The 22298-nt window shown below is 40.0% G+C and overlaps 1 protein-coding gene across 1 annotated transcript in view; it reads left to right on the forward strand.

Moving 5' to 3' along the window:
* The window catches only part of LOC102772821 (chromosome unknown open reading frame, human C5orf30), a 93868-nt gene that overhangs the window by 41923 nt on the left and 29647 nt on the right, over positions 1–22298 (forward strand). The window contains exons 4-5 of the mRNA XM_015558297.1: positions 1077–1176; positions 1316–1477. Of these exons, the coding sequence (XP_015413783.1) occupies positions 1077–1176; positions 1316–1349 (134 nt within the window). The 3' untranslated portion in view covers positions 1350–1477. The remainder of the gene's footprint in view (positions 1–1076; positions 1177–1315; positions 1478–22298) is intronic.

Genomic DNA, 22298 nt, shown 5'->3' on the forward strand with positions numbered 1-22298 from the left:
TTCTGGAATCAAATATGTGAATGAGGAAAGATTTATTTTTCCTATAGAGTATCTACTGCCCAACAGAGAAATGCTGAGCAGGGGTCTTTCTCATTTTGGAAGTTATTATTTTTTTTCTGGAAGATATAACATGTTTTAAAATTAATTAAACCAGAAATGGAAATATGCCAGCAAGCAAATGCTATTTCAATAAGATCCCTCCTGTGCTTTCTTAGGCTTTTCCCAATAAACTCATAGAATTCCTGTCAAAGGTGATTTAGAGACCATTTAGTTCCCTTTATTTTACAAATGAGGGATCTGAGGCCTCGAAGCTTGATCTGCCATAAGAACTCAGAATATGTGATGAGTACCAGACCAAGTGACAGATGGAAAAAGAATATTTTTATTTATCATTCCAGCGGCTTTGGGGTTCTTTTTACTTTTTCTCTCTTCCCTTGAAATCTATACTATGGGGGTATAGATAAAATAAAGTTGGGTAGGTCATTGATGAAACTGATTAACGGGTATGTTGAGAGCTATTATATAATACTCTCTATTTCAGTATATGTTTGGAATGTTCTATAAAAAAAGTTTAAGACAACAATCATACAGATAAATATACTATTGGACAAATAAATATACAATATACTATTGGATAAGTGGGCAGGTCTCAGAGTTTCCCTGCAGTTGTTGACTCAACAGTGTAAATAGGCAGGGAAATAATGTGGGAAGCCCAGAGTTCAATGTGAGGACCCCCTGTCAGCAAATGGCCGCGAGACTCTTATTATTCATAAAATTTGGGTCCTCGGTTGACCCTAGGAAGTCCATCTCAGCAGGTAAATTCCTTCCAGGGGTTCACATCAAATGCATCTTTCTTCTCCTGGCCCACAACTACTCAGCGAATTAAAAAGAGGCACCTTCTCCCAGGTGAAGGCTGCCCCAGGACAACTTGGTAAAGCTTGGTGGGCAGAGTGTGGTTTCAGTGTCTACTTTTCCCTCGGCCCAAGGCCAGTCTTTAATGATTTGCCTGCAGCAGATGAATGAGATATTACTCTGGTTTAGATTGCTGAATTTTTTTATTTTTATTTTTTGCCAAGATCACATCCTTTTAAACTTAAGAGTTGTGATGGTTAATTTTATGTGTCAACTCAACTGGATCATGGAGTGCCCAGTTATTTGGCTGAACATGATTTCAAGGTGTGGCTGTGATTGTTCCTGGGTGAGATTAGCATTTGAATCTGTAGGCTAAGTAAAGCAGATTGTCCCCCCTTTCACTCTCCCTCTCCCTCTCCCTGTGGGTAACTGAACTAGGACATCAATGTTCTGTTGCTCTCAGACTGGACCTACATCATCATGGATGCTCCTGGTAGAGCTTGGCAAGCAGAGCACTAGGTGCTTCTCAGGCCTTCATACTGGGAATGGAACTACACCAATCGGCTCTCCTGGGACTTCAGCTTGCAGATCGCAGGTTGTGGGACTTCTCAGCCTTCCTAATCATGTGAGTACATTCCTTATAATAAATCATATATATATATATATCTTGGTTCTTCCAGTCTTCTCGTTCTCTTTGTTTCAGGCCACATGTCTACAGTGTACCTTAGTGTGCCTAAGGCTCTTGTGGAAATTCCACATAGTCATAGCCATCATGGGAGGGATGTTTTCTAAGGGAGGGTCAAGGAGCATAATTTTTTATTTAGTCACTTTAGAAATAGATCATATTCTGAAAACTATTAAGAGTTTCTACACATTTTAAATTGAGATTTGAAACTATTAAAGAAAGAATACAGATTTCATAAAAACTTTATTATATATGTGATTTATTCATCCATTTATTGAGTGCCAGGTACTGAGCTAAGTGCTATGGAGAAAACAGAGAAGCTTAAGATATTGTCCATGCAATCAAGGTTCTTACAGCTTAATAACAAACATAGGCAAAAATAAACATATTGTGATACAAGATACAGTGGCCTAATAAGCAAGTTCCAAGTGCTACAGCAGTTCAGATAAAGGAACGATCTCTTCTTGTAGTAGGACCTAGGAAAGTCTGATGGAATTGACTTTTGAACTAAGATTGAAGAATGAAGAATGAACTGGATGACAATGCGATGGGAGAGAATTGCAAAGCACAGACAGTATTGGGGGTGGGTATTTGGTCTGATTTAACTGAAGCATAGGTTATAATTATGAAAATGATAATGAGAAAAACTGTTTACTGAGTACCTACTATGTGCATGCATTGTTTCTAATCTACAAACCCTACAAGATAGGCATCATTATTCGCTTTACAGATGAAAAGATCTTCATCTCAGAGAAGTTAAGTAACTTGCCCACAGTTACTTAGCTGTGAAGTGGTCTGTGCTGGGAGTCAAATGGAGTTCTAGTCGACTCACAAGCCAGTGTTCTTTCTACTGTTCTACTACTATCCTGAACTTGTGTATGCGGAGGAGAAAATGAGGAATATTTCAATTATGCAGTGGATTGTGTAGGGTAACAGAGAGGAGGCAGAGGCACAAAAAGCATATGCTTGGGTTGAAAATGACCTGTTAGAGGGTGTTTCTCTGGCAAAGGAATGCTCATAGCTAAGTGACACTATAAAAAAGGATGATGATGACAATAAGTAGGTGTCATTTACTGAATGTCAAAAATAGGCCAAAAATTATATAATCTCTGATGCTTACAACTATATGAAGCATATGTGGCTTGTTACCTGATGTAGTGGAAAGAGCAGAAGTATAGAGCCAAACAGAACTGGGTTCAAGTGCTGCCTCTTCCCCTTTCTAGTTATTGAGCTCTAGGCAGGTTCTTTACTATTTATGAGCCTCCGCATCCTCTACTATAAAATGGGCTATATGCATATATCATAGAGTTCTTGTGCATGTTAGGAAAAGTATTTTAAACAACTTAGAGTGCATTTTGTAATAAAAGCAGAAGAATTAGGTAATAAAAATAAAATTCTAATATAGAGGCAAGGGTATCTCTGAGTATGTCTAAATGACATAATAGTATGAAAATATGAATAATCATAGTATCAAAATTGAAGCTACCTTAATAAAGGTTTTTCTTTCCTTTACAAAAAGAATTATGTGCCAGAACAGGCAACTGAGGATATGAGTGTAAATTTAAATAGTCTAATAGTGTTTATAGTAGTATATATAACAGAAAAATATACCTAAAATTATTGCTTGTAGAATCTCTTGAAAAAATACAGCTCATTCTGATTTATATTGAAATATGCTTTTGCATTCATTGTATTAATGCAGCACTGTCTGGATTTTCAATGACATTTTTAAATTCTTTTTAAGAAAAAATTCAGTACACCAAAAGTAGGTCATGCTGTACATAGATTTCTTTTCCTAGCTTGATGTGTGCTTACATAGTAGATTGAGAATCGAATCCTCTGAATGAAAAATGGATGATTCTGACATTTATTTTGAACATCAGAAATATTATAAACTTATTTATTGAAAGTCTTGCTGTGGTTGTTTTGAATGTAATATTCTTGCAAAAGAAAAAAACAACAACACCCAAAACCCCACCTGTCTAGAAAGCTTTGTTTTTAATAGACTCTTCTAACTGAGACTCTTGTGTGGAAACCTCCCACAGGGAAATCCTGTAATTGGTGGAAGCAGGGCGGGGTGTACAGCATGCCAGATAATTTTACCTTACTGAAGCCTTAACCCCTAATGCTTTCATTGATCTTTTACCCTATCCTGGGACACTGGACCTCGATGAACTTATCAAAACAAACAAACAAACAAAAAACCATGTGGAACAACTTTTAAGCATATACAATTGGCAGAGTCTTTAGAATGTATTTATATTAATCTCATAAAACTTCAAATAACTACGTACTCCTGGAACATATTGTGAAGAACCCTACTGAACTATCAAGTTACCATATTTGTAAAGCGGGGGACGGGGGGCGGGGGGAGACCAAAATTGCAAAAGTATTTTTTCAAAAGGGTTATTTTCAGGACACTAGGCATAGTGTTGAAAAATAAGTACATCCTACAAAACATTTCCTCAGTCTTTCCCTGGAGCAACCTATGACAAGGTATAGTTTCAAACGTTGAATAAATGCTTGCAATAAACTGATTAGTCTATCCTTGCCCTGCAATCTAAAGCTGGCTAATTTGATTCAACATGGACACATATAAATGGTACAATATCATTTATTGCTCTTGGATTCATTGTTCTTTTTTTAAAATATATTTTATTGATTTTTTGCAGAAAAGAAGGGAGAGGAATAGAGAGAAACATCGATGAGAGAGAAACATCGATCAGCTGCCTCCTGCACACTACCTACTGGGTATGTGCCCACAACCAAGGTACATGCCCTTGACTGGAATTGAACCTGGGACCCTTGAGTCCTCAGGCCGACGCTCTATCCACTGAGCCAAACCGGTTAGGGCCGTGGTCGGCAAACTGCGGCTCTCGAGCCACATGTGGCTCTCTGGCCCGTTGAGTGTGGCTCTTCCTAAGCCTTAAGAGTACCCTAATTAAGTTAATAACAATATACCTACCTATATAGTTTAAGTTTAAAAAATTTGACTCTCAAAAGAAATTTCAGTCATTGTACTGTTGATATTTGGCTCTGTTGACTAATGAGTTTGCCGACCACTGGGTTAGGGCATTGGATTCACTGTTCTTATGTTAGTATTCAGGTATTTCCAAGTCTTTAAAAATATCTCTACATCTTAACCATGGAAACATATGAACTAGAGAAAATGTGAAAAGTATTTCATGTGTGATCAGGTTTTTTACCTACAAAACTATAAGCTTATTATTGCCTGACCACACACTCAAAGAAGAATTGTTGCATTAAAAGGAAACATAACACTTTCCAAGAGATATATGCTGCCTATTTAAGATTTTTAAAGGGAAGGACAAATAAAATCAATTTTAAAGCTAGAAGTACTTGATGTTTACATAATTTTTCTTATTAAGTAACAACAAACTAGCTGAGTAACAAAGACATTAAATGCCCATCAATGCTGCTGTTTTTTGGTGTTATTAAAACTACTATATTGCTATGCAATTTGCTATTCTGCACAAAGCAAATTGATGTATACTGAAAATGTGTGTTAGCTACTTTCACACTCACAAGCAAATTCACACTATGATAGAGTTAACCAATTTCTAACAAATAAGATAGTGTCCTTTAAAATATTCAACAAATTTAACTCATCAATAGCTTATGTGCTTTTCAAAGGTGTCAAATATTTTTATTATGAGGAAAATTGAAGATCCCCACACTTATATTATGGTGATATGGGTTAGTAGCTTTTGAATGAGAAGATACTTTGAAAGATATCAGACACCATCGAAGTCTAATAGAAAAACTGAAGAATTTATAAAAACATAAATTTGATAGTATGTTCATTTGAAGGGTATACTTGCAGGTGGATACTAATTAGTTAGAATTTGGGAAAAGTAGCTGTTGAACTCCAATATCAAGGATGAAGAATAGCTAAGTCATAGCTTTCCAATGATCAATTTTAAATGAATTAATGGGGAAAATTACACTTTGGGAGATTTGAAATTAATAGCAAACAATGGCTTGTTGGTTTTGAGGGAGAATTGTGTTATAGGTCCTTGGTGTTTCATTGAAAAAGGTTTAAAGCACAGCCGATGTGGCTCAATGATTGAGCATTGACCCATGAATCAGGAGGTCACCCTTCAATTCCCAGGAAGGGCACATGCCCAAGTGTCAGGCTCGATCCCCAGTGGGGGAAGTGCAGGAGACAGCTGATCAATGATTCTCTCTCATCATTGATGTTTCTCTCTCTCTCTCTCTCTCTCTTTCTCTCTCCCTCTCTCTCTCTCTGAAATCAGTAAAAACATAAGTTAAAAAAAAAGGTTTCATGTTGGGCATAGGATGATGAACGGACTGGGTGTGTGCAGGCATGTTGAGATAAGGTTGCAGTGATATGAGTCACCTGAGGGGAAAGAAAATAAGACTATAAACTCCTGACTCCATTTTCCTTTTCATTTCCTTGACCGAGCCAGAGTTACTTCACTTTCATTCCCAAGCTGATTTGGTTTTTACAAGCTGATGAGTTAAATTTGTTGAAAATTTTAAAGGACACTATCTTATTTGTTGGAAATTGGTTAACTCTATCACAGTGTGAATTTGCTTGTGAGTGTGATTTGGTTCTTTATTTTGCACCATGATCCTATGCACTCTTGTATATGCTGTTTTCCAGTTAGTACAGAAAAATAAAGAACTGTGCTCTAGATGTGAGAAGAGTTGGGAAATTCAGAAGGTGAGGTATATCTCCTGTGCTTTTTTGAATGTTGAAGTGTGGAGGGAAGGAAAACTGTGTAATGGTATGATAAGAATTTGTCCTTTTGTTGGTAATCCAGAAAAGTTTTAGGTATGGCTATGTAGAATTCTGATGTGTGAGTCAGTTTGCAGGCTATGTAACTTACTAGTTTAAAATAGGGGATCTGGAGTAAGAATGCTTCAATTCAGATCTAGTCTGCCTCTTAATAACTGTGTGACCTTGAACATGTTACTTGACCTCTAATATGTCTCAATTTTACAACATGGAGTTGTTTGAAGACTCAGTGATGTAATCTATATAAAGCAATTGCGATAGTAGTGCCTGGGACTTAGAAAAGGCTCAACTAACATTAGTCATTGTTTTTATTATTCTTTCTCCTTAGTTAGAAATAACTAAAATGGCAATGTCAGGTTTTTTTTATTTGCATAAAACTGCTCTTTGGCCCACTAGCATTAATTTTTGATACATCTAACCAGTGGCTGTTCATGTACATTAAATCATTACTGTGAGTGGATAAAAATCTGATTTCAGACATTGACCTAGTGAGTAAGTCTGTTCATTTAAAGCTGTGAAACTTTCCTTACACAGTTTTTAGCTAGAATCATCAGAATCAGAACATATTCTTAGAAAAAGCACAGCTCCTTTCCACATATTCCTAAACCCTGAACTCCCAGGAACTTTGCAGTTTAACTCCTGATGATATCTAAAGACAGGGAAAAGATTAGCTATTTTCCCCATGCCTTTTAGAGTGAAGTCATTATACCACAAACAACAACACTTACTCAGAAATGAGGGACAACATTTTCGAAATTATAACGATTTGGTTTTTTTTTAAATTGTGGTGAATCAGAGTCAATATTCTTGGTCAAGCTTGAGATAATTTCTGAAGTATTATGCTATAGAGAAAGCAAATATTGATTGAAACAACGAGTAGAGCTTCAGGAAATTCTGCAGTGATTAGTTTTCATACTTTCTATTTAAATAATGGAATAAGTATCATTAAAGTTAATTAGCAGTCAATACATTCTATGCAATACATCCCAATTGATTATGCACCCAACAATGAAATGTCTAATTACATAAGTGCAAACTGTCCTCCATTAACATTAATGCCCATTCAACCCATCTATTTACATTTTATACAGTGTGTCATATAGTAATGATTGTATTAACCATTCATTAATTATACTGATTGTATTAGTCATGAATTAATTATTAATCATTCTCAAACAATGGAATGTTAAAATTCTTGAACAGCTTGAAAAGCCCTTCTGTACAACTCGTAGTCAGTCATTCACTATGAATTTGGGCAATGAATCTTTTGAAGATGGGCTTACTGAAGTCCATACATTTTAGGTGTCTTTCTTTATGCCAAGTAGAGTTTAGCAGTGGCCAGAGATGACAACAGTTTTCTGTGCGGTTATAGCATTACAGAGTCATACACCCAATTTGCATGCAATTCGCTTTTATGTCAAATCCTTCCAGAGGATATGGAGCTTAGCAACCTTTCGGTGTGGATGACCTAGAAGTTGGCAGAGGAATGTGGTACAGACATCATTGTTTGGGTTAACAAGCCCTTTGCAGTGGCTCTTATTGATTACTTTCATTTGCCAAATTGCTTGTTGGAGCATTTCTTGTACTGAGGCAAGGATGGAGAGATAAAGACACATTTATCTCATGCAAAAAAACTCAATTAAAATGGTACAAATTGGGGGGCAGAGAGCACAGAAGTAATTAAAATCCTCAGGTGATCCTTAGGTTTCAGCTTATTCCTCTTCCAAATCTTTTGCAGAGCCACAAAGATAAAATGAAAGGGATCGACTTATATGTCACCATGACCTTTCTGTCTACACGCTGACAAAGAAGATAATGAACAGTGAAACTGAGACAGAGTAGGCAGCAGTAGGGAAAAAAAGGAAACAAAACAAGTCTCAAGTACATTAGGCTTAGTGTAGTCATGAGTTGACTGCTTTTGAATAATCTCTTTCCAAATTAGAGGAGGATGATATGTCCAATTTTTATTTCTGAAAAACTAAACACACCCCTTATGCCCTAAAATGTACTTAATCCACACCCTTCTAAAGTGACCCGATTACCTTACGCAGAATTTTTTTTCCGTTAGTAAAGGAGCTTTCATTGCTTTTGGGCAAGGAGGCAGACATGACGAGAGAATGTGGTCTGGTACCGGGTTATAAAATGTAGCTGTGCCTTTGTTTTTTAAGACACACTGAGCAAACCCTCTTGCCTAAAGTGACAGAATCAGGAGACTCCAGACAAACATATTGGGGAAGATAGAACAAAGGGTTACTATCAAAGGTACAAAACATTTCCCTTCCAAAGTCAATGTTAAAATCTGGGTTAGTGTAATGCAGAGGTAGAGACTCTGAAACAATGAGAAGAATAGAGAATAGAGATGATGTTGTTGAGGGTTCTTGTTTTTCATATTCCCTCTAAATCATTTATGAGGGCTGCATTTTTGTAACGTGCCTCTTGTGAAACTGTGTGTGGGATGCGTTGTGTGTTGGTGGTGTTTGTTATCGATATGCATGTGGGTGAGTAGTGGCTGATGATGTGTGTGGGCGTGGCGGTTGGTGGTGTATGTGCTAGTTGTGGTGTGTGAGCGTGGTGGTTCTTGTGTGTACGTGGGAGGGGCTGTTGTTGCTGGGTGTGTGTGTTTGGTGGGAAGTATGCGTTTAGCTTCTGTCCAGGAAGGGTCCTGAATTAACATTTGGTTATTTGAACACATGAATCTTTTGCATCCTTAGTTTATGGGGGAGCACAGATCAATGCTGAGATGCTATTTGCTTCAAAGTCTATTGCTAACCAGTGCCTGTGCCTGGAGATTCTAATGTGAGTCCCAAGTCCTGAGCCTCCTCCAAAAGCAGCCCCGCCTTGAACTCTTATTGTTGGGGACTCCCTAATTGAAAATCTTTTCAATCTGCTCTAGCAAGAGAGAGTGAATGAATGAGGGTGGAGTGAGGGGGAGAGAAAATGAGAGGGAGTGGGAGAGAGGTTAGGGAGAGGCACAGAATGAGAGAGATCTCTGCTTTTGAGCTCTGTGCAGCCCTGGCATCCCTCGCACATTTTGGCTTTTGTCCTGGGGGACTCTCCTTGGCCAGGGGAGTAATAAGGATCACAGGGCTCACAGACTATGTCTGGAGGCCTTTCCTGATTATTTGCAACTTCTATAAATTAACCAAGGACCAAGGAAATACAGTACTGGGGGCATCACAAACCAGCAAAGAACAACCTTTGAACCAACCCCAATGTGGAGGAAATGAATCTTTTCAACTCGTCACCAAAAAATCCTGCAACGACTTAAACCCCTGATTTGTACTAAACCACAGTATCCCCCTTTGGACTCATAATCAGCTTCCTTCCTTTGATAACAAATGTTTAAATAAGCAAGTGGAAAAGGGGAGGATTTCCCCATGTTTCATAATCTGGTTTGTTCACAAGGTGACTTCACTTTAACAATTACAATGGCCAGAGAAAAATTATTGCTTCTTTGATTCTGCAACTCTGTTTTGTCCTTGGAGGTATATCCATTTAAAAAAAAATCAATGTCATTGGCTTTGGAGGAAACATGAGTGGTGGGCGTGCTGCTGCCGAGTCTCGGGGCTGTCTGAGCCACGCCATCACAGTGGCTCACATGCTTGCAGAAGTCAGGGCGATGTTTAAATGGGGGGAGCAATTATGTGTACGACAGTAGGCAGCCTTGGGACTGTGTAAAACTCCCTTAGAAAGGAGGCAGTTGCTACATGTCCCTGCCAATTGTTGCCATGAGGGAAGGCAGCCCTGCACTGTGGGAACTGCTCTTAAATGAGCTCACGTTCAGTTAAACTTGTGAATGGGTCACCTGAAGAAAAGTATTAGGGGATCCTCTGCTATTAAAATCTCTCCCAGGGGAGCATATTAATTTGCTATGGCTGCCATAATAGAATATTTCAGATTGGGTGGCTTAACCAACAGAAATTTAGCTTCTCACAGTTCAGGAGGCTGAGAGCCCAAGAACAAGGTGCTGACAGGTTTGTTTCCTCTGAGGACTCTCTCCTTGGCTTGCAGACGGCCATCTTCTCACCGGGTCCTCACATGATCTCTTCTCTGTGCTTAGTATCCCTGGCGCTCAAACTTCCCTTTGCGTGTCCAAATTTCTTCTTACTATACGAACATCAGTCATCCTGGACCAGGGCCCACTCTGGTGGTCTCATTTTAGCTTAATCGCTTCTGTAAAGGCCCTGTCTTCAGATACGGTCACACTTGGAGATACTGGGGTTAGGACTTCGATATATGAATTGCGGGGAGGGGGACAATTCAACCCAAGACGAGGCGGCACAGTCTGGGTTCTGCCTCCCATTCTCCTCATTCAGACCAGTAGACAAGTGTATATTATAGACAAGGAAGGAACAACTCCAGCATCACAGATGCAGTGATTTAATTAATGGTTTAAGCTTGTCCCTAGACAAGAATCCCCAAAGAAACTCGTGATTAAATATAGATTATAAAGGCTTGCTAAAGAGAGTATGGAAATACTTGACTCCTGCAACAGAATCAACTGTTTTTATCATTGTGTTATTCCTTTCTAAAGATGGCATTGTCCGTAAATAGTTAGTAATTGGTACCTCAGTGCCTTCCAGCATTTGTTACCAAGCACAGCTCCTAGTCTCTAAGACAAAGCATCTGTGGTGAGAAATGCTGGTTTATGCTCTCTGTCTGTGTGTTGCAACAGTCTTGAAGTCGATAAATGCTTAGGCTTTCATAGAGCAGCTCCCACGCTGATGATAGAACAACCACACAGACTGCTTTTTCCAGTAAGTAAAGATGCGTTATCTCCTGTGAAAAAAGAAGCGTAGTACAAAGTGAATGTCCTAAGGATATGCTTGCAACTCTTCACTTAAGAAAAACTGCACATGCTTTTTGGTGGATGGGATGAAAACCAACAATATTGATCTGTTAATTTAAGCATTTGGCACAGGATGTTCTTGCTTCACATTTCTGTAACTTCACTTGGTTGCTGATGAATCAAGTTGCTGCAATCCTATGGGTAGAACATTAAAATCTAGTACTATAACTGGCATCACAGGAAATAGAGCCTTCTGGAAAACATAGACACCTGGGCGTGAATACTTGGCCTAAGCTATCCTCATCAATTTCTCCACGTAGGAATTTGAAATTAGGTCTCAGAAGCTTTAGTGCTTCCCCAGTGAATGTGAGGGGTGAGAATAACAGGGCTTTGGTGGGAGAGAGGGTTGCATATTTGGGCCATCCCCAGGCAGAGAAAGCCTGACTGCAGAGGGAAAGAATAAAGGAGGCAAACAGAGAAGTGGAAATGGGAGTATCTTACTTTCCAGGGCAATTGTGAGAGTAATCACAATTCCTAACTCCCAATTCCGTGTTTCCTTCCTGGCACTGCACAGGTGTATTTCCTACCCTTTGGGTTCAATAAACTATGCATGTATCTTTCTAGTAAACACCACTATTTGCTTATAAGAGGTTGGCACATTCTGTTTCTGACTGTCAAAATAAATTCCAGACCAAGAAAAGTAATCAAATAATTGTGAAAATTATCACCGTCCAATTCTGAATAATCGTTTCAAATCTTCCCGTTTCTTTCTTTCTAGGACATCCCCTTTATAGTCTATTGTAATATTTTCTGTCAGTTTGTATTCTCTACAAGTTTTGAAGAAGCAAATATTATCATTTTTCCCTTCATGTTATATAACTTTTTTTTGTTATATAACTTTTGATCAGATTTTTCATAGTTTGAAAGATTTATTTCTGAAATTTGGGAGCAAGTGTGCTAATATTCATGGTATGCTGTTTAACACACAGCCGGTCTATAGGAGAGCCTCAATAAGTAGCTGTGGAAACTGTATTTTGACTTCTTTTCTAAGTGCTTCAGGTGGCAGTTGAAGTTTTGTGTTGTTAGGTATTGACCCTGTGCTGCGAAATGATTATGTTAGAATTGGTGCAATGACTCTATTAGCTGCCTGACTTCAGATCCTGTCACTACATTTCAAATTTCTTGTCTCTGACTTACTCACCTGCTGTGGAAGATTGCCAAATGGTCCGGTCCAGAGAGTGTAGGGCTAGATGAAGATGCATTTTTGGGGGGTAAGAGGTGGGATGATGTGCTGTTTACTTACTGGTACATTTTGGATCTGAATTGCTTCTCTAAAATCACTCAGTGTCTAGTTTGTTGGTTAATCAGGGCCAGGCCTAAAGTTGACTGGCTATCATCGCTGGCAGGTGTCAAGCCCAGGGGATGTTTAGCACCAGAAATGTAGTCTGCGGCTCGAGTTCTTTGGAAGAAAACACCCTTCAATTACTGTGACTTTACAGTCTTCCCTTCAGCCCCAGAAGCTGCTGCCAGGTAATCAGTGGTGCCTGCCTAGCTGCTGCATGTGCTTCAGTCTTCTTAAGGCAGATTTTTCAAACACCTTTATTTGTCCTTTTTACAAAAGGAAGATATAACCTCGTTTTATATCATTAAAAGTGGTGGGCTTATAACAATGTGAACACATTTAATACAATTCAGCTTAAAAATGGTTAAGGTGTGCTTTTTCGTATGTGTGTGGTGGGTGGTGGGGGGTGGTAAATGGTGACAGAAGGAGATGACTTGGGTGGTGAACACACAATACAATATACAGAGGATGTATTATAAAATTGTACACCTGAAACCTATCTAAATTTTATTAACCAATGTTTCCCCCAATGAATTCAATAAAAAAGATAGAGAAAAAAACATAGCAAAAAGTAATTCAAACTTTTAAAAATTGGTTAAGATGGCTAATTTTATGTTATATGAATTTTACCACAATCTTACCTAATAATAGACACACATGGTAATTGACCATACCTTCGCTATGCCTCCCATTGGCTAATCAGCACAATATGCAAAATAACCACCAACAAAGATGGCGGTTAATTTGCAAACTAGGTTCCAAGCAGTGGAGCGAAGTCTGATGGCCTGGGGCCGGAGCAGTGAGGCCTCACACCCTGGCACCAGGCGGAGCAGCAAGGCCACACGCCCCGGTGCCAGGCAGAACAGCGAGTCCACACGCCCCGGTGACAGGCGGGGCAGCGAGGCATCACAGCCCTGGGGCTGGTGGAGCAGCGAGGCCTCACGGCCCCGAGATTGGCTGAGCAGCGAGGCCTCATGGCTCCGGGATTGGTGAAAGAGCGAGGCCACACGGCCCTGGCACCAGGCGGAGCAGCGAGGCCTCACGCCCCGAGACTGGCTGAGCAACGAGGCCTCAAAACCCCGGGGCCTGCCGAGCAGCAAAGCCTGAGGGCTCTGGGGCAGCTCTGGCCGGAGCCCAGCCAGAGCAAAGGCCTGGGTCCCAGGTGCAGGAGGAAAACCGGTGCCAGCAGCCAAGGGAAGGGAAGGCCTATTGCACGAATCTCTTCGTGCAACAGGCCTCTAGTTAAAAATAAAATCATTAAATGAGGCTCATGATCTTATTCTTACCCATGGTTTGATGAGGCCATAGGTAAGTGCCTATGTAGGTAGGCTAAAGTGGTCTCATTGGTTTTAAATTTATATTAAATGTTTCCGTGAATTAGCACTATCTCCCCATTCACCTTAAATGTTAAACATTCTCAAACATGTTGCAAATACCTCTGCCTTTCTCATGTCTGCTTCCTCCCATGAACACTTACAGAGCATTTATGTATCGGGAAGCAGAGGGGTGAGAAGCGGGATTTGCTCTGTGCCCTGCAGACTGGTTGGGATGTCTGACAAGCAAATACTGGGGCCAACATTGTAAGACAGATGTGTGTACGTGATGTTTCTGAGAGGAGGATGGGTGTGAATAAGTTTCTTTTCTGGGTGGGGGCCCAGTGCAAGCAGGAAAGTGAAGACGCTCTTATCATTGGTACCTTATTTTCTCTGTGATCTACAATGTGAAGTCATCATGTAAAAGTGATAAGGAGAGCAATGGGGTCAGGGACTTAGGAAGATGCTTTGGAATAACTATGATGGAATTATGAGCAGGAGCAGAATAGAGACATAGGAAGAAATGCCAGGCCATCAGAAGGCAAGGTTGGGTAGCTTTTCCTCTCCAGGTGCTCTTAGCTACTTAGATGTGAGAGACACATTTCTAGTTATTTCTATTCTGAACTGCTCACCAGCGCTTAGCTGCTCTCTGGATTTAAACCTCAGCATAGACAGAATGTACCTGAGACATTGACTTTTGTAAAAGACTAAACATTTTCTACCCGCATGACTTCCAACAAATAAAAACAAAACAATGAGTTCAAGCATGTTTTTCCCAGAAACGGAACTTAAATGTAAGTCCTTTTTAAAGTTGGTATCATAATTAGGTTGATCAACATGACCACAAAAACTGGACATGACCTAGCATTTATATTATATCGTGTAGCTTTTCTCCTTGGACAGTAACATATTCTGCTTCTGCAAGTCTGAAGGTTCTTTTATAGCAAGACAGAAGGTGCCTAGTCTAACCCTCCGCCCTCCCTATTCAGGTGAGAGGCAAGATTTCACAGCTTTCAACAAAGATCTCAGTATTCCCCTTTTAGTTTTCCACTGACCAACTGTCATCCCCATGTTCTTCTTTCTGGAAAAGTCGCTCCCAGTCCTGATCTGTAGTTGCGATGAATGCTTTCCCATGCGCAGATACATGGTAGGAGTCAGTGTGATGGCCGGGTCAGCCTCTGGTGTGTGGCTTCCTGTGTGATCTGAGAGGCTTCATTTCGACACCTTGCTTCTCATGTGGTTTTCGACTCAACCTCAAATTTCAGCTGCAAATCCTCCTCGGCACTCCCCAGAAGTGAGGGACTTCCTGGCTTCTTCACTGACCCTCTTCCCTGCTGCTCCTCACTGGCATCCGTTGGTACCACTGCTGTGTCCTGCCTAAGTCACTGCACGCAAGTGGCAGGACTCCTCAGAGCCTCAGCTAGCCCTCACGTGGTTTCCCACAGAGCAAAATTAGTAAATATTTCGAAAGCAGTTTGCAAAGTATTGAGTCAGTTCTGAATCGGAACCCAGTATCATTTCTTGCTTGTTTCATCTCGACTTTGAGGACTGAGTGCCAGTTTTTAGATTTGGTCAGTCATTCTGTGAGTTCCACTTCCCTGCCTTCTGCTGACTAGGAGGTGCTCCTCAGGGTCCCAGTCAACACATGTTTATCAAGGACCTACTCGAGCTTGTCATTTGATAAAGAGGCTGATAAATCACAGCACCTGTCATCAAAGGCACTCGCAGTTTGGTGAGAGACAAGCTAATAGCTAACATGTAGTAGCAATTCTCAAAATGTAGTATACGTTTAATCAAGTGGATAAAATGCAGATCCCTGAGCTCATTCTCAAAGAGATGTTTTCTACAGAGCTGCCAAAGTATCTGCATTTTTAATAAGCATGCAGGGATGGGCGGGCTGGGGATTAGTGGAGGTGAGTTTGATGCAGATGGTGTGAGAACCACACCGGGAAAAACACTGCCAGGCGATATATAAGGGTTACAGCAAAGGTGTTTACTCCGGGTGCTCTGGGAGCCAAGGAGGGGCTGGTTGACTCGGCAGAGGGAGAGCGTGGGGAGGCCCTGGAAAGGAGTTTTAGCGGGTGACTACACCATCTCCTCTCACATGACCTGTGAGTATGAAGTCATATAAACCTCCTTGTAGTTGTCTCTAAAACCTTGCCTAAAGTATTTTCTACTTGATCTATAGTGCACACTCTTTTCTCTTATTTTTTTAAATCTTTTTTAGTGAACAAATTATGTAACCTCATGGGTTTTATGCATCCCTTCCCATTTCTAGACATGCTGTAATTTAAGTAGTTGTTTCCTCTAAAACTAAGTTTCCTATTCTCAGCTCCTTATTTTGGAATTTCAAGAACTTCATATGCTTTTTATGATTAGCAAATGAGCTCTTTTTCCTCAACTCTGAACTGAAAATATAACCCTTACCTCACCCAGATGTTGACTGTATTGTTTGCTTTTGTCGGTGTGAAAGGAAGACTTGGGGTTTTATTTCACAAAACTGGACTGCGAAGGAAATGTTCAACCAAGTACAAAACATGTTTCTTCCTAGAAATCTGTTATCTTTAATGGGTATATTTTACTCCTGGGGATATTGTCAGAGCAACTGGTAAGTGTGTACGGAAGGCTGTCACAGGATAACTTAGCACCTCTACATTTGTGTCTTTGAATTTACACTTGGATGTAGAGAAAGTGCAAACTATATCACATGCACATCTTTATGCAATTAGTCTCCTTAAGTCATCACTAAGAAACGAGAAACAATATCAAGCTGTGAAATAGTTTCCTTTTTTATAGTCAAGTATAATTTTCTCATATTGAAATATATAGACAAGAGTTGTGTTATGTTGGCAGGGAGAAGAGATGTGTACAGATTGTGTCATCCTGCCCTGGCTGGTTTGGCTCATTGGATAGAGCGTTGGCCATGGGATTAAAGGATCCTGGGTCTGATTCTGGTCAAGGGCACGTATGTTGGTTGCAGACTCAAATCTCTGGCCCTGGTTTGGGCGTGTGGAAAGCAACCAATCGATGTGTCTCTCTCACATCGATGTTTCTTTCTCTCTCTCTCCCCCTCCCTTCCATTCTCTCTGAAAATCAATGGAAGGATTGACAGCAACAACAAAAAGTTGTGTCATACATTTTATGAAAGAAGATGCTATGGACTGAACTGTTCACTCCCAAATTCATATGTTGAAGCCCCAACCCCAAATGTGACTGTTTTCAGAGAAGGGGCTTTTAGGAGGCAATTAAGGTTAACAAGGTAACAGGGTGGGGTCCTAATCTGATATGATTGGTGGCCTTATAAGAAGAGGAAAAGAAATAGATTTTCTCCAATGTAAGTGCACCAAGGAGAGACTGTATGAGCTCACAGTGACAAGGCTACCACCTGCAAGCCCAGAAGCGAGTCCTCACTAGAACCCGACCATGCCGATACCCTGATCTCGAACTTGTAACTTCCAGAAAAGGTGTTTTGGTTCTATGGTATTTGTTATGACAGCATGAGAGTCTAGGAATATGGGTTCTATTTCTGATTCCACCACCCTTAGCTCTTTCGGCTCTAGAAGTTTTATGAGACCTCACTTTTCTTTCTGCAGAATGAGGTTGAAAGACTGACTTCTAAGCTCTTTTCCAATCTCTGAAATTTTTGATTCTAATTACATGAAATGAGCTGCTTTGCTATATATAAGGTCAAGCCTAAAGTAGCCTTCAAGGCCTTTTTTGCCTAACCCTTTCATCCAGTGGAAACTAAGGCCCCAGTAGAATTTTCCAATGTCACACATGTACTCCTGGCTGTGCCTGAAATGCAGTCTCTTCTTTGTTTCTCTATTACACTGCTGAGTCATTTTCAACTATTAAAAAAGGAATGTTTTCTGTCATGTACATATTTTATCAGGGAAATATTAATAAATTAGAAAATACTGAGCTTTTCAGAATGTTTTTTAAGTGTATTGTGGCTTATGATGAAAATTTTCTGTAAATGTTGTCTTTTAAAGTTACCTATTATTGCATTTCTCTCTACATATAATAAATAATGCCAATATGCATATATAGTTTTTGAAAATATGTTCTTTCATAATACCACATGCATATGATAAATAATCAAATAGTACAGATGAGTTTTTGGTGAAAAGTAACAGTTTCTCACCCATACTTCTCCATTCCCAATTATTCTCCCTAAAGACAACATCTTTTAGCTGCTACTTCAAAATTTTTTTTGAAGATTGCCTTGATAACTTTAGATAATGTGCCTATTCCTGTACTCTTCCATAAATCAATAAACCACACCTATAGAATTCCTTTTATGAAAGATGAGGTAATAACTCACTTCCATTACTCTCCCATCCCCATCTCCTATGCTAAAGTTTGATATGAATATTATTTTTAGTTTTTCTAAGCCTTTGTAATTTTTAAATAATAACATAAACTCATTTGGGGGGGGGGTCAGACTTTTTGTATTCCTTGCTTTGTAAAACGAGTGCATTTAAGTAGTAGGACCCCTACTTTTTTCCCCTCACTTTTCCTTTCCTATTTCTACCTCCTCCACCTATCAGCTGCACATTGGCTTTCACATGGTCAAGTTAACATTTACATTTCATTCTGTAACTACAAATGTCTTTTATGCTTGTATAGACTTTGACTCTAAATGTCAAAACCCAAAAAGACAATGTTTAATAGTTTGTTTTTAAACAATGATTTTGGACCACAGATATTCTGTACAAATGTGTTTTCTGCAAAAATGGAAATTTGTCACTGGAGCAAATTTGGATTAAAAATTACATTATTTGAATTATGATGCAAGACAAATATGCCATTATTCTCTTCTTTGGTTCTAAAAAGTGACAGCATAACATAAAATGTCAGATATGGTGTCATGTCATTTATTTATTTATTTATTAAAAATATATTTTATTGATTTTTTACAGAGAGGAAGGGAGAGGGATAGTTAGAAACATCGATGAGAGAGAAACATCAATCAGTTGCCTCCTGCACACCCTCTACTGGGAATGTGTCCTCAACCAAGGTACATGCCCTTGACCGGAATCAAACCTGGGACCCTTCAGTCCGCAGTCCGACGCTCTATCCACTGAGCCAAACCAGTTAGGGCTGGTGTCATGTCATTTAAATAAGTTTTTAAAAATTTGTTTTAATTTTGATACAATTTAATGCCATATCTAATTAGACCTTTAAAAAGGTCTTGATTAGACACTGCATTAAATTGTGTTGCTTTAGAAGTCATGATAGTGACTCTTTACAACTGGTTTACTCATTGAATTCAGTAAAAATTCTACCTTTAATACGCTTCTGCCATGTGATGCTTAAAAATAATTCATGTAACTAAGTCAGAACATCACTCTAAATAACCTTTCGAATCACACCAAGAAAGTTTCATCAGTGTTAAAAGTGTAATTATGGTAGTTGGTTTGGGATAAAGTTAATGTCTTATCCTTAATAATCTCCCTTACACTGATTTCTGCTCTGTCCAGTGAAGCTTGTAGGAGGTTCTAGTGCATCAAGGGTGTCAAATATTTTCAATCATATTAACAACTCAGATACATTGTCTTTTTTGTGTGGTCATATTTTCAGTATGGTTGTTAGGGAGTTACTTGTGTAGCAGGGACTGCAAGTCTCTATGTCTTTTTGATGAAAATATGTTCTTGAGCTTTCTTGCCTACTTAGCATTTCATATCTTGCAGCCATAAATCCTGGAGCTAAGCTTAGCTCACAGAGCTCCGTATATTTTCACTTCCCCAAGGGTAGTTATATCATTTCTGAGGTAGGAGGATCAATACGGAATAGGGTTCTCTAAGTAAGGGCAAACCAGCACCAAATATAGCACTGACACAGCAGTTGGTGGCTTCCTGTTTGTGATGTTCATCAAAGCTATACAGCTGACTAATACCAGGATTTTAGCTCTGCAGAAGACTGTGTGGTCAGAAAATATCTGAGACAGTCTTTGTACTTGCCCTGGTGTTTGAAGGTTTCTATTCTTACAATAAATTACAACGGAAATTCCCTTTTAAGGCCTTTAACTCCTGATTAAATCACATTTATAATTATGACAAAATTTATTGTGAACTAATGTCAGTACCTTTCCACAGTTTCTACTAGATTAGGACTCCTGGAGGGCACTTCTATGCTTTTTCTTCTTTGTATCTCTTAGAGTGTATTGAAGGATGCTTCTCAGACATGAGAGAGTTGACAAGGGCTTGCTTTCTGCCTGACACTGTGCTAATCAATTTGGATGCATTATTTTCTTTAATTCTCAGATAAACCCCATGAGGGAGGCACCCTTTAGTCACCTTTCATGGGTGAGTAATTTAAGAAAAGAAGAGAGATTAAGTCACTTGACTTGAGGCAAGTAACTGGCTAAATGATAGAGCCAGAATTGGTCTGTGTGACTGAACTCTTCTAGAATATCTTAGAGTTGGAATCATAGTATGTAGCCTTTTCAGATTGACTTCTTTCACTTAGTAATATGCATTTAAGGTTCCATGTCTTTTTATGACTTGACTAGAGGCCCAGTGCACGAATTGGTGCACCAGTGGGGTCGGACTGGCTCGGCCTCAATCAGGGAGGATCAGGGCCCAGCCTGTTGGGAGGAGGAGATAGTGGGAGGTTGGCTGGCAGGCCCCGCCCCTGATTTGGGTGGGTGGGGGCCAATTGGGGGTGGAGCCGGCCATGGGGAGGGGCTGTGGGTGGTGGGCCAGCCACGGCCCCACCCCCAGATGGGGTTGGGGGGCTGATTGAGGGCCAGCGGCCTGGGGGAGGGGCCAAGGGTGGTTGGCCAGCCAGTCCTGCCCCTGATTGGAGTGGGAGGGGCCAATCAGGGGCAGAGCTGGCTGGGGGGGTGTGCTGTGGGCCAATTGGGGTGATGGGGGCCCATTGGTCTTGGGGCTGGCTGGAGGGAGGGTCCACAGGCGGTTAGCAGGTCAGCCCTGCCCCTGATCGGGGTGGGAGGGATGATCTGGGGGGAAGGGCTGTGGGCTGATCAGGGTGGTGGGGGCCCATTGAGGGCAGGGCTGGCTGGGTGGAGGGGCTGCAGGAGGTTGGCCGGCTGGCCCACCCCCTATTGGAGTGGGAGAGGCCAATCATGGGTGGTGCTGGCTGGAGGGAGGGGCCACAGGAGGTTGGCCGGCTGACCCCACCCCTAGATCGAGCCGGTTTGCTAGCTGCAGTGGGTGTCATAGCGACTGGTCATTCTGGTCATTACAGCGTTCTGGTCACTGGCTTTTTATATAGATATATAGATCATTTCATTTAAGTGGTGAATAATATTCCATTGTCTGGATATACCAGTTTATTCATTCACCTACGAAAGGACATCTAGGTTTTGACAGTTATGAATAAAGTTTCTATAAACATTCATGTATAGGTTCTTTGTGCGTATAAATTTCAACACCGTTGGCTAAAAACTAAGGAGTACAATTGCCAGATCAAATGGTAAGAGTGTCTTTAGAAAGAAACCACCAAAGTGGCTAGAACCTTTTGTATTCCCATCAGCAATGAATGACAGTTCTGTTGCTTCGCATCCTGGCCAGCGTTTGGTATTATCACTGTCCCAGATTGGGGCCATTTTAATAGTTATACAGCAGCATATCTTTATTTTAATTTGTAGTTCTTTAATGATATATGTTGTTGGACATCTTCTCTTTTTGAGTGAGGTGTCTGTTCAGGTTTTTGGCACATTTTAAAATATGATTGTTTTCTTTTTGTTGACTTGAAAGAGTTCTTTGCATATTTTAGATAACATTCCTTTATGAAATGTCTTTTGCCAATATTTTCTTCTAGTCTGTGGTTTGTCTTTGCCTTCTCTTGACATTCTCTTTTGCAGGGTAGATATTTTTAATTTTAATGGAGTCTAATTTATCAGTTATTTCTTTCATGAGTCATGCCTTTGGTGTTGTATCTAAAAAGATATTGTTATACCCAAGTTCATTTAGGTCTTCTTCTATGTTACCATCTAGGAGTTTTATAGTTTTGTGGTTTATATATAGATCTGTGATTAATTTTGAGTTAAATTTTGTGAAGAGTGTAAGGTCGGTGTCTAGATTCGTTTTTTTGCAAGTGGATGTCTAGTTGTTCCAGCACCATTTGTGGAAAAGACTCTCTCTGCTCCCTTGTATTGCTTTTGCTTCATTGTTGAGAAGTAGAAATATATTTGTGTGTATGTATTTCAGGCTCTCTATTCTGAGGAGAACCAAGGCAAGCTAGCTGATGGCCAGCACCCACTCTCAGATGTGAGTATGGCCATTGTGGATCTTCTAGCCTGGCCACCCCTTTGGCTCAGTGAAAGCACATGAGTGAGTCCAGGCACAACCAGATGGGACTGCCGAGCTCTGCACTGAATGATAAGAAATACTAAATCATTATCATTTTAAGAGATTAAGTTTTGGGTGATTATATGATATATATATATATATATATTCTACTAATGTAAGATGTTAACAATAGGGGAAGTTTGGTGCAGAAAGTACTAGGACTCTCTGTACTATTTTTACAACTTTTCTGTAAATCTAAAATTATTCCAAAATAAA

This window comes from Myotis davidii, unplaced genomic scaffold (genome assembly GCF_000327345.1).
Source record: "Myotis davidii unplaced genomic scaffold, ASM32734v1 scaffold473, whole genome shotgun sequence".
Lineage (NCBI taxonomy): Eukaryota > Metazoa > Chordata > Mammalia > Chiroptera > Vespertilionidae > Myotis > Myotis davidii.